Source organism: Eulemur rufifrons, chromosome 4 (genome assembly GCF_041146395.1).
Source record: "Eulemur rufifrons isolate Redbay chromosome 4, OSU_ERuf_1, whole genome shotgun sequence".
In the NCBI taxonomy this organism is placed as follows: domain Eukaryota; kingdom Metazoa; phylum Chordata; class Mammalia; order Primates; family Lemuridae; genus Eulemur; species Eulemur rufifrons.
Window position 1 is genome coordinate 38,249,420 of NC_090986.1, and position 12,457 is coordinate 38,261,876.

At 38.6% G+C, this 12,457-nt stretch overlaps 1 protein-coding gene across 7 annotated transcripts in view; it reads left to right on the plus strand.

Annotated features, from left to right (window-relative positions):
- Positions 1-10,866: 10,866 nt before the first annotated feature.
- RBM26 (RNA binding motif protein 26) overlaps positions 10,867-12,457 on the plus strand; it is a 78,348-nt gene continuing 76,757 nt past the window's right edge. For 4 of the 7 annotated variants that reach the window (XM_069467117.1, XM_069467118.1, XM_069467120.1 and 1 more), the window contains exon 1: positions 10,867-11,415. In XM_069467117.1, the coding sequence (XP_069323218.1) occupies positions 11,345-11,415 (71 nt within the window). In that variant the 5' untranslated portion in view covers positions 10,867-11,344. The remainder of the gene's footprint in view (positions 11,416-12,457) is intronic. The other 3 variants (XM_069467115.1, XM_069467119.1, XM_069467116.1) reach the window with 1 other exon arrangement.

Sequence of the window (12,457 nt, forward strand, 5' to 3'; positions counted from 1 at the left end):
ATACAAAACAAAGAAAAATCCTGTAATTCTTTTTTAAACCAGTTCATTTTATTTTTTCCTCTTTCTTTGGGAGAAGGAAAAATATCAAAAAAGTTTATTTTTTTAAAAAACAATCTCTCTTATGGAGTAATGTTTCAATTCATTGCACCTTGAGTAATAGATAAGTGTCATTTAACATTATAAGCATGATAATTACCATGTAGAAGAAAAAAGTGATAAATATCTATTTAAAAACACATTATTTATTGTATGTTAGATTTGGGAATAAAAGTGAATAGAAAAAAGCTTTTGCCTTCATGGAATCTAATCTTTTAACAATACCGTGTGATATAACAGGGATAAACACTCTGAACATTCGTTCCAGTCAGGGAAAACTTCCTGGAGAGAGTGATTTTTAAGATAAGTCCTGAAGGGTGATTAGGACTTAGGTGAAGGACAGGGTTGGACATGTTAAATGTTCTAAACAGAAGGGGCTCCTTGTGCAAAGAATATAATGAAGGACAGCATGATTGGTTTGTTTGTAGAAATAGATTAAGGAATTTACCGGCCCCATGCACCAAAATATTATAGTGCTGTCCCATTTGAAATTCAAAGTAAAAATAATGCTTAACTATAAAATACATGTAGAATTGTCCTTCTGTTTTTTCTCATCATGTTCTCATTATTTTAAAAAAATACTAAATATTCTAAAAAATACATTCATGCTCCTGTTTTGATGGTCATACCACCAGTGTTTGTCTACTGCATAATGCAATATTTGGGGAACTGCAAACACATTGGTTTGGCACCATTGTAGAGTGTGACATGTGGACAGTGAGAGATGACAATGAAGAGCTAGACAGGTTATCAATTAATGAAAGATCTAGGAAAGCATCTGGTTAAGGATATGGTGTTTCTTGATTACTGACACGAGTTCAATCTTTGTTATTTACTCACTGTACATGCTTGGGCAACTCAAAGTCTTAATTTGCTGAGCTGTAAAATGGGAATGCTAAATTGTGGGGATTAACATAATAAATGTAAAGCACTTAACATAGTGGTTAATGCCATAAAATACACTTAATTTCAATTAGGTATTATTAATAAATTTGTAGCTCACTCTGGGAAGTGGGGAACCAATGAAGAGTTTCAAGTAGGTAGTGACACGATCAAAGTGGGCTTTAATGGATTCCTTTGGCAGCAGTGTATAATCTGGGTTGAATGACAAGTAGATTCTAGGTGTGCTTAGGAGGAAGATTTAATAGATATTAATGATTGATTGGATAGTGGTCAAAGGAAAAGGATAATACCTATATTTTTGACTTGAGCAACTGGATGATGGTGGCTTTCTATGAGTTAAGTACCATAAAAAAGGAACAAAATTGGTTAGGAAGACAATGAGCTCCACCTTGGACAGATTGACTTGAGATGCCTGGAAGATATCAAAGTAAAGACATTTGGGAATTATCAGCAAATACATAGTAGTTGAAATTATAGGAATATAGGTGCTGAATGTGTTACTTAAAAAAAAAAGAAATTATAGGAATAGATAAGATGGCTCAGGGATAATGTTTAGACTGAGAAAGGGACCAAAAATGAAATTTCAAAGCACATCAATATTAACGGATAGGAAATATGGTTGAAGTTCAAGAATGAAATGTTGGAGTTTCCAGAGAAATCAGAAGGAAAAAAACTGAGGAGCATGTGACACAATAAAAATTGTTGAAACAAAGTGTTTCAAGAAAAAAAGATATGAACAGTGTTGTCAAATGTTAGCGGTGGTCAACATAGGTATGTGGACATTGGATTTAGTCAATGTCAGTGACAAGCAGGTCACTGATAACCTTGGCAAGAAGTGTTCTGGGAAAATGATGCAGACAAAATCTAGTTTGCATTGAATTGGAGTGGTGGGAGGAGAGGAAACAGAGACAGTGAGTACAACTCCTGCTTGCCTATAAAGAGAAGAGAAAAGAGTGGTAGCTGAAAGCAGATCTGAAGTTGATAGAGAGCTGAAGAGTTTTTTGTTTTTTAGTTTTTAAGATAGACACACAACTTCTATCATTTTGAAAAGATCAAGACCATCAACACTCTAGTCCAAACTTCCAACATCTCATGTGGACCATTACAATACTCTCCTAATTGTCTTTCCTTCTTCTGCTACTTCCCATTGTGTCTCTCTCCGCCATCCCCCCTCATACATTCACTGTACAAGTCTAATTATGGACTTACCTTACTCATGTAAACCAGTTGTGGCAGGTTCTTCCTTCTTGAACTAGAATGGGTGTACCTCTCAATATCCTCTGGTGAGAGAGATCGGAGAAGCTATGGGGCCTCACACTGCTGGTGAGTGTTCATCTCCATCCAGGAATTCACCTGCTGGTGAATATTCATCCTTACTTAATAACTCACAAAAGGCAGAGTGGTGGCCCCCATTTTGCTCTCAGTGTTGGCTGGACCCATGCAGGTATTCTTCCCTCCATGAATCCTACCATTGAACTTCCCAAGCTGAACAAATGCCAGTGGTCTTTTTAGCAGCACTTTTATAGAAGGGTTCCAAAACATACCAAAGCAGTACAGAGTAAGAGGACGAGGAGTTATTCTATTAATTAACTGAGCTCTTTATTTTATGTCATATCAGGAGAAGAAAAAGTCCTTACATTTTAGAAAAGCACTGTCAATAAAAATATAATGTGAGCCACATATATAATTTTAAGTTTTCTAGTGGCCACACTTTGAAAAGTTAAAAAACCCCACAAAATTAAAAAGACAAAATTGATTTTATTAATATACTTTAGCCCAATTTGCAATTAATATAAAAACTATTGAGATATTTTAATTTTTTGTTGCTAAGTCTTTAAATTTCATGCATATTTTACATTTATTGTACACTGCAATTTAAACTAGCCATATTGTAAGTGCTCAATAGCTACACACTACTAGTGGCTATTATGGTATTGGACAGTGTGGTTTTTAAAAAAAATTTCAGTGGAATGTTTATTATTCATTTATTATGAAAAGATCTTGGGAGCTATACTGCTTCCACAGCCAGGAAGTGGTCCAGCTGATGCTGTGTAGTGGACTCAACTCTTCCCTCTATCTGATGCATGGTTCTGGGAAGGAAAGATCAAATCCTGTGTGAGTGTTGGTGGTTACATGAATGCAGGTTTTGAGCTCATCCATAAACTCTGGCTCACACTGCATGGTAGATTACAACATAACTCACTTATATTTGCTGCTCCTCCCTATTTTTAATCCAGCTTGGTCACATGACTTCCTCTGGCCAATGAAATGTGGAGAGAGTAGTGACGTGTTCCATTTCTGAGCAGAAAACTGTAGGAGCCAGTACATGGTTTGCCATGATCTTCTCTCTTGTCTCTGCCATTATGACTAACCATGTCCCAAATAGACAGAGGTTCCATCAGCCTGGGACCTGGAGGGAAGACATGTGGAGCAAAGATACAGCTAACCTGTACTGAACATACAGTGTGTGAGTGTGAAGAACCCTTGTTGTTGTCCATTACTACAGCCAAACCCAGCTTTTTCCCGACTTATGCACTATTGCTTCTGGGTGATAGTTTTTTGTTTTTGTTGTCTGGAGGATGGAACAGTGTAGCTTTAAAACTTTAGAGCGTGTCTCCTGAGGGCATTTAATAGTGCTTGATGTCTGCTATTCCAATGTTATTGGTTATTTTTCTGGCTCAGGTTCTGACCCCCAATAAAAAGGGTCTTGAATTTCAAAAGCCCTAATTAAGGTTCCACATCATTACCTTTATAACAGACAGTTTTGTCCTTAGGCTATTAAGGAACCAAGAACAACATGCAGAGGTGAATCTTCTTCAAAAGATCCCTTCCCACAGTTCAATTAGAAAATAAGAGAGGGAAGAGGAGGATAGGGTACATGCAGTCCCCCCCACCCCGATTTTTGACTTACAGGGCAGAGACACCTCTATAATAAATATCTGTTGAATAAAAGGGAACGAAATGAAATCACAGAGTACCTATAGGTCTCTAGAGAACACATACATATAAGCATGTATATATGTCTACTTCTCATGGAATCCCAAGGTGGAAGTTTGTGAATCTACTTTCTCTTGGGATGGTTTTCTTCAAGTATTTATCCTTACAATTGCTAATGGAATGCCATATGTAGCATAACAGATGAGTGAACCCCAGGACTCTTGACTCTCAGTCTGAGCGGTCAAACTCCCACCCAGATTATGGATTTTATTCTCCAGTGTTCATTCATTCAAGAAATATATATTGAGAAATTACTGTGTGCTATAAACTCCTCCAGGCACTGGAGATACAGTTGTAAACAAGACAGGAAAAGTCTCCGCTCTCACGGAACTTACATTTTTCCAGTCTGTTAGGCCTTCCCAGAGATCTTTTTGATTCCTGGGTCTTCCTGCCTTAATAGATCTATGAAAATGTTTTTTATTATGAAAAATTTCAAACATATACAAAAACTGAAAGAAGTACAATCTTCCCCTATCATCTAATTTTAACCATAATCAACTCATTGGCCAATCTTGTTTCATTGATATTATACTCTCTCCCCTTACCCCATTTCAAATTATTTTGACAGCATAGCCATCATATCATTTCACTGATAGATGGTTTTTTAATAATATTACATATATTTTTTTTCTTCTGGATGCTGAGATTTACACTTCTTTGTCATTGTTTGTGGCAGTTTGTTTAGGAGACTTTGTAAGTGGGCATGTGTGTGTATATGAATATGCAATATATGTATAATACATATGTACCCTTTTAATGTTATGATTATTACCCATCATAACCATATCCATAAACAATAGTTTCACAGCATCTCTGAACTGGAGACGGAATCATTATAATTAACTATGGTTATAAACAGAGTGCCCACAGAAGAGGTGGTGATTGTCCCTCAAACCATTTTATACCAGAAGTGCTCTGGTCCTATTGAGGGGGTATGATATTAATAGTATGTCTTCTGATTCCAGTTTACAACATCAGTAATTGCTAAAGTGTTTCCTCTTGAATTACCGAAGGACATACCTCATTACAGCAAGTATTACATTTATTTGGAAGTAATCAGTGTTTAGTCTCAGATAAGAAAACTATATTCCCTTTATTAACATGGTCTTAATCTTACTTCTTAGGGTAATGAAAACCCTGGCATTATTATGTTAAAGGACAATTTGCATCCCTTCTGTTTTTATTTAAAAATTGTCAAATTTAATTAAGTTCTCTCTTAATTAAAAGAGTATGCATGGATGTGTTCATATTTTTAATTCATCCTGCTACACTGAAAACCTTTCAATGGCTTCCCATTATATTTCAAATAAAATCCAGTCCAAAAATCTTAACACAAACTTTTTTATCTCTAACTTGACCTACAGCCACACCCTCCCACCTCTAACTTGATAGTGCCCACCTCTCTTGTCTCTTCTTTACCTCAGGAACATCTCACAACCTGTTATGTGTGCTGGAATGTTCTTGTCTCTACTCTGCTTCACATGGCTAACTTCTGCTCATTATTCTTTTTTCTTAACCATTTAGATATCATATTCTTAGAGAAGCCATGCTTGAGCCTTTACAATCTAAATTGCTATAAGGGTTAATATTTCCCTCTTTTATAATACCTATCATAATTTCATTTTCTTTCATACTACTTATAATAATAATCTTTCCCTATATGAATATTTATTAAATGTCCCCTTCCCCACTAGGCCATAAGGTCCATAGGGCAGATGCCATGCCTTTTTTGTCCACTACTGTGTTCTCAAGGAGTAACAGAATATCTGAAACACAGCAAGCAGACCTCTAGTAAACACCTGTTGAACAATGAATTAGAAAAACTCAGAAGAGTACAAGATTTGAAAATAGGAAGTATAGGAAGTAACTGATATAACAAGGTATCCAAGAAGATCAGACGGGATAAAATTCAAAACATTAAATGGAAGATAAAATGTATGCATGTGTAAAAAGTAAAAAGGTGCTAAATCAATGATGGCCATAGAAAGTCAAAGGCTTGTTAGAACAGTTGTCTTTAGAGAAATCATATTTAATTGAGGGGGCCATGGATGGTTTCAAAGAAGTAGTTGGGACAGAAGGGATGGCTAGATTTTATTATTAACTATGAGCTTCTAAAAATTTATAAAAATAGAAGGAATTGGATAATTAAATTTGTGGGGTTTTTTAGGTTCGGTTCTCTGGGGAGAAGACACTGAGATGGAGTTAGAAGTACAAAAGGTTACTGGAGAGTAGCACCTGTGAAAAGGAAAGGAAGGAAGCAGGATCTGGTGGGGGAGCCATTAGATTATCATGCAGGTCTGACAATGCTTCTGTCATCCCAACATCAAGCAAGTCCTTATATAATACCATGCCTTGCTCAGCCTTTGGCTGAGGATCTATATGGGGAAGAAGGGTTACCCTGAGAATAGTGTAACTTCAGCTTGAAAGCTGAGGTGAATTTAGAGAGAGTTAATAACTGGAGGCTGTCAGCTGACTATATGCCTTGTAGATGGGCAATAAGTCCTTTATTGAAGGGAGGTTTGTGACTGCCATAAGATGTCAATTCAATCCAAATGAAACTATAACATCAATGAAGAATATTTTTGACAAGTTAAACAATGTTGATCAAAGTATTTGGAAGACCAAAGGTTCACATTTAGCCAAGTTAATTTGAAAAAAGGAGCAAAGAGGATGGATTTGCCCTATTGTGCATTAAGATATTCTATAATACAATGGTAAATAAAAACAGCATGGTACTGGTGTAGTCATAGACAAATTGACCAATTGAAAAAGAGGTCAGAACTAGAACAATGTATAAATGGAAACACAAAGATAGACAAGTGGCATCAAAAACCAATGGGAAGGGATAGACTGAGTAGAATTACAGAAAACAATAGCCTAGATCTTCACCTTACACCATATACACCACATATAGGGATGTATTCCAGATAGAATAAAGACCTAACTGTGATTTTATGGAGAGAATAATGAACTGTAAAAGAAACAGAATATAGAATACTTTTGTGATCTTGAAATACAGACTGAGTTTTTAAACAAGACCCCAAAAGCACTAGTAAGAGTAATAATATTGCATCCACCAGCTAGGAGAGAGAGCTAGAAGAATCTGAGGAGGAGTTAAGCACACTCTAGAGAATACTCCTGGGATCAGGGTTGCTAAAAGATGGAGGCAACTAATAGTAACAAACCATAAAGAGATATAGGTCTGTTAGAAGACATATTATTATATTGCCTATCCAAAATATTTTCTCATTCCTATATAAAATGAAACACATATCCTTCAATAAACATTTTTGAGTTTCAGACACTGTGCTAAGTGCAGGAACTAGAAAGGGGAATAAGCCTGAGGCCCAGTCCTTAAAGAGCTCACAATCAGGGTTGAACAAAAGATTTGAAAGATCAGAGAACTACATAAAATGTTTTAACTCCTACTCTACAGGTAGGAAGAGATATGAGAAAACTGGAGTGGAGTGGAGAAAATAAATATTTTAACTGTTATTCTACAGGTAGGGACCTATAACTTAGGGTATCATTGAGGAATTGGCATTTGATCAATGAGGAAAGCCATTCCGGAAAAAGAAACAGCATTAACAAAGTCACAGGGCCTTGAAAGAACAGGGTGTGTTGGAAAATATTAAGTAGATAACCTAATACTGGACATTCCAAAATGTTCATGTTACTGAATAGAGAAAGTAGTCTATGGCAGTTATTTTAGTCTTCTCTTACTAGCATTGATGATCACATTAACTATCTGTCACTTTTGAAGGCAGGGCCAAACAAGATTAAGCAAGGAAGTGATGAGGAATAAATGTTGATGGTTAAGGAAGAGAAGCATGCTAGGAAGCAACAATGACTAACTCCAGAATGATAACATTGTACCATGGATTTAGTGGAGAAAGAGATTGCTATCAGCTACAGTGCTCAGGAAAGATTTCACCTAAGTGGTAGGGCTTCATTTGGTCATTCAGAAATATAGTTGATCTTTATTATTTGCAGATTCTGTATTTGTGAGTTTGCCTGCTCACTAAAATTCATTTGTAACCCTAAAATCAACATTGCAGTGATTTTGTAGTCATTTGTATACATAAACAAATAGGCAAAAAATTTGAATCACCTGATGTACATGCTCTCAGCTGAGGTTAAACAAAGGGATGCTCTGCCTTCTTGTTTCAGCTCTCACTCTGAAGCAAGTATCCTTTTCATGGTCTATTTAGTACCACATTGCTTACGTTTTTGAACTTTTTGTTGCTGATTTCAATATTTAAAATGGCCCCCCACTGTAGTACTGAAGTGCTGTCTAGGTCCCTAAGTACAAGGGACCTTTCTTCTGTATTTTACAGAGAAAATATATGCATTACATATGCTTTATTCAGGCATGAGTTATGGTGTCATTGGCCATGAGTTCAATGTTAATGAGTCAACAGTATATATTAAATAAGGTGCCTTTAAACAGAAACACACATAAAACAAGATGATTTATTATTGGCTCATAAACATGTTGTGACGAGAGGCTTGCAGAAACCTAATCCTGTGTTTTCCCTAGAAGCAATGGGTCCACTTTCACTAATTCTGCATTTGTGGTTGTTTTATAGAACATAACTATTGTGAATAAGGAGAATTGACTGTATACGTCAGGAGCTGTTCTTGAAGCAGGGGATTCAAAGCTATGGTCTACTAAGGAACAGATAATCAGGTAATTGCAAAAACAAAACAACACATGCTATAACAGAAGGACAGGCTGATGTGAGAAAATCTTAGAGGGACTCTTGCTTTAGAGCAGGGAGGCCAGGAATAGATTTTCAAAGGTGATGCTGTATGCACTAAATTTTAATGGATAAGTAGGAATCCATCAAATGAAAGGGAGGGGAAACACATTTGCAATGGCTGTTTAGTGAGAGAACACATTTCTTTCAAGTAACTGAAAATAGCTCAGGATGGCTGCAGCAAAGACTGAAAGAAGTTTCTAGGCAAATAGGAAGGTATCTAATTTACGAAAGGCCTTTTATAGGATGTTAAAGAATCTGTTTTTTATCCTCAAGATAACGTGTAAGTTGAAGATTTTAAGCAAGAAAGTGACATGAGTAGATCCAAGTTTTAGAATTATTACTATTAAAGACAATGACAATGAATGCAACGGAAGATGAACTGATATGGGGGGCACCGTAAAAAGGCAGAGATTAAAAGGCTGTTGCTATTAGTTGGGAAGAGTAAGAGAGGACTTTAAACATGACAGTAGCAGTAGCGAGGTTTGAGCAGTCAGAGAAAGAAGTGGAGGCATTCTCTGTGGGAAATGTGAAGGAATGTTTGGAGAAAGGGAGGGTGAGCAAATCAGTTTACCTGAGTAAGTAGTATTTGACAGGGACTCTGGAAGGCTGAAACGGAGAGCCAGAGTTATGGAACAGTTGGTCATGAGGTTGAAAATATTGGCCGAGTCAGCCTGTTGCAAGGCTACAACAAATAGGCTAAACAACTGTAATTTTAACTTCCAGCAATATTACATTTTTTACAATAATTTTTATTGTAAAATACATATAACATAAAATTTACCATTTTAATCATTTTTAAACATATGGTTCAGTGGCATTAAGTACATTCATATTATTGTGCAACCCTCACCACCCATCTCCAGAACTTTCATCCTCCCAAACTGAAACTCTATACTCACTAAAAAATAACTTCTCATTTCCCATTATCCCTAGCCCTCCCTCCACCTCTGCTCCTGGCAACCACCATTCTTTCTGTCTCTAGGAATTTAGTTATTCTATTAATAGATATCTCATATAAGTGAAATCATAATATTTGTCCTTTTGTGTCTAGCTTATTTCACTTAGCTAAATCACTTTAATCAACACGCTGGTTATTTAGTAGCTGGACTCTATTTGCATCCTACTGTATAAGTTATATTTTAAAACAAATGTCTAGCTTTGTACTTGATAATCTTTCCACTTAATGCTTAAGGACACTTCACTCTAGCAAATTACAAACTCAGAATTCATAAGGACAATTTAGTCTCCCACTGTGTCTCCCATAAAGAGCTTTTATTAGTCCACTTACTGTAAGTGTCTTTAGATTGTGAATTATTTTCATTCCTCTATTGTTAATGGACCCTAAGACCCTTTGCAAAATTCCACCTGGTACCTAAATAGAACTCAGGCAGGAATCAAACTTATTTCATCACCCAGGAGAGAGGAATTTATTTATTGGGATGCTCTCTTCTTGGATACTACATAATCTCCCTGAGATAGGGCTGAACCTGCTCTAAATAAAAAGAATTTTTAAAACAACAAAACTTTTCTTATCTTTACCTGGGAAAAAGTTCGAAAGTTTCATGTGATTGGAAACTACTTGAGAGATGTCAAGTTTACCTTGCCCTTCTCTTGAGGAATTCCTAAACCATTAGGGCTCTGCTCAATGAGTTGAGTAATTTTGGACAAGACACTAATTCTCTGGAGGTCTCCGTGGGTTAGATTAGACCACATTACAGCACACACAAAATATGATATTGGTGGGGCACTGAGGTAAACTGAGGCGGCAGCACAGTGCAGGACACCTCGAACCCACCGGCAACCCTGAGTCCGGCACACCAGCCAGTGTGGACGCTCTCAATGAGCTATCTGTCCCGCAGGTTCGTTCCAGCTGACACGCCACGGCTTCTTACCCGGGAGGAGTTGGGGCTACTGCTGTTTCTCAAGCCTTTCCCTCATCGTAGAAAAGAAAGTATTCATTCATCAAGAGAACCAAAGCGGAAAAAGGCGCTAAGGCCGCAAGCCGCGTTAATACGCAAATACCTAACTACCGCACTCAACCGCTGCGTTCTCCGTCGATCTTACGTCTCTTCCCAGCAGGCTCAGGGAGTCACCGCGAGACTTCATCAATTCTCGCGAGATTTATCGGCAGCCATCTTCTTGGGGGTGCTGGGAGCCGGGAAGACCCCCTGAATCGTTCCCATTGAGCTGCCCTTCTTCTTCGCTTTCTTTACTTTTGCCTCTTCTGCGTTGCCAACAAGCACCTAGTTCCGAGGCGGAGGGAAGGCCTGGGTCTAAGCGCGTGTCGCGCTTCCGGTCTGGGTAGATTTGCTGGGGAACAGAAAAGGGGGAGGGCACGGGCAAACCGTTGCTGCCTTAGCCCGGGCCGGGGGCCAGGGAGGGGGAGCTCCTGGCACCCCGTGGACTCGCGGCCTGCGGCGGTCCCGGCAGAGCTGTTCGCCGATCTAGGCTCGCGGGAACCTGCCACCGGCGCCTCCCACCGCGGCCCACGCGGGCGGCGCGCGGAGGAGGGGGCGGGGGCAGCGGCGGCTGTAGCGGCCACGACCTGGGCGGGCGGAGTGTGACGGGCCTCGGGGCCGCTGTGGATGGTTTCTAAAATGATCATTGAAAACTTCGAGGCACTCAAGTCCTGGCTCAGCAAGACTCTCGAGCCCATGTGAGTATTCGGGGGATATCGCGTTGCAGGGGGTGGCAGTGGGAGATAGGTGGACCCACAGATCTGTGCAGTTTCCCCAAGTGCCCGCAGTGGAGGCCGAAATGGTGAACGGAGGTCCCAGGGCTCTGTATTTTCTCTTCGTTCACCCTCGCTTCCAGGTTCAAGATACCCCTGAGAACCTGAGCCGAGCTTTATTTTGTCGCTGAGCTGGTCTTCGAACCCGTGCCTCCTGCTCTTGTTTTCCCGTTATATGTAGACCAACCCTAACCTCGCCGCACACACCTATATTTTCTGAGGGCCTCAAAACGGATTTCTTTTCTTTTAGTGAATCCGAGAAGACCCTCCTGCCTACAGACTCTTTTACCTTGTTTTTTTAAATGAAGTGAACGGCATTAATTAGGGATTAGGGAAGTTCTACTTTAAATCACTCACGTTTCACCTAAATACAATCCCTGAAAGAAAGGCCACGTATCCCATGTGCTATCTGGCTCATCTGCACCTGTCTTAACTGATTGAAGATGTAACAGGTGCTGAGATGCCCAGTAAAATTCCCTTTTCCCGCCTACACGTTCGTTCAGTCTTCATCCATATGGAATATTTAGCAGTTTTAAAGTGGGATGCTATAGATGGACGGGAGTGGGGGGTGGTTAGAGTGCTGAAATGTCTTAGATTGGAAAATTTAAGGATTTATTTACTAATACAAAATATAGAATGGACCAAGTGCTTTATCAGAATGTGTTCTTTTACATTAAAATGCAGTGGGAAAAATTCACTTATTTAATAACTTATAAAGCACCTACTGTGTACTGTGGGAGGCTTTGAGGCTAGAGCTTTTAAATTTTAAAGTCGACAAGACATAAAGATCAAGACAATAAGATCTTTTCAGTTATTAATAGAGTTATAGCCATTGTAATAATGATCATGTAAAAGAGTGATTACAGTGGGGGCTACTTCATGTCAGATGGTCAAGGAAGGCCTGTCAGAGTAGGTGACATTTGATTAACACCAAAGGAGGAGAAGGAACTATCTATGTTAAAGTTAG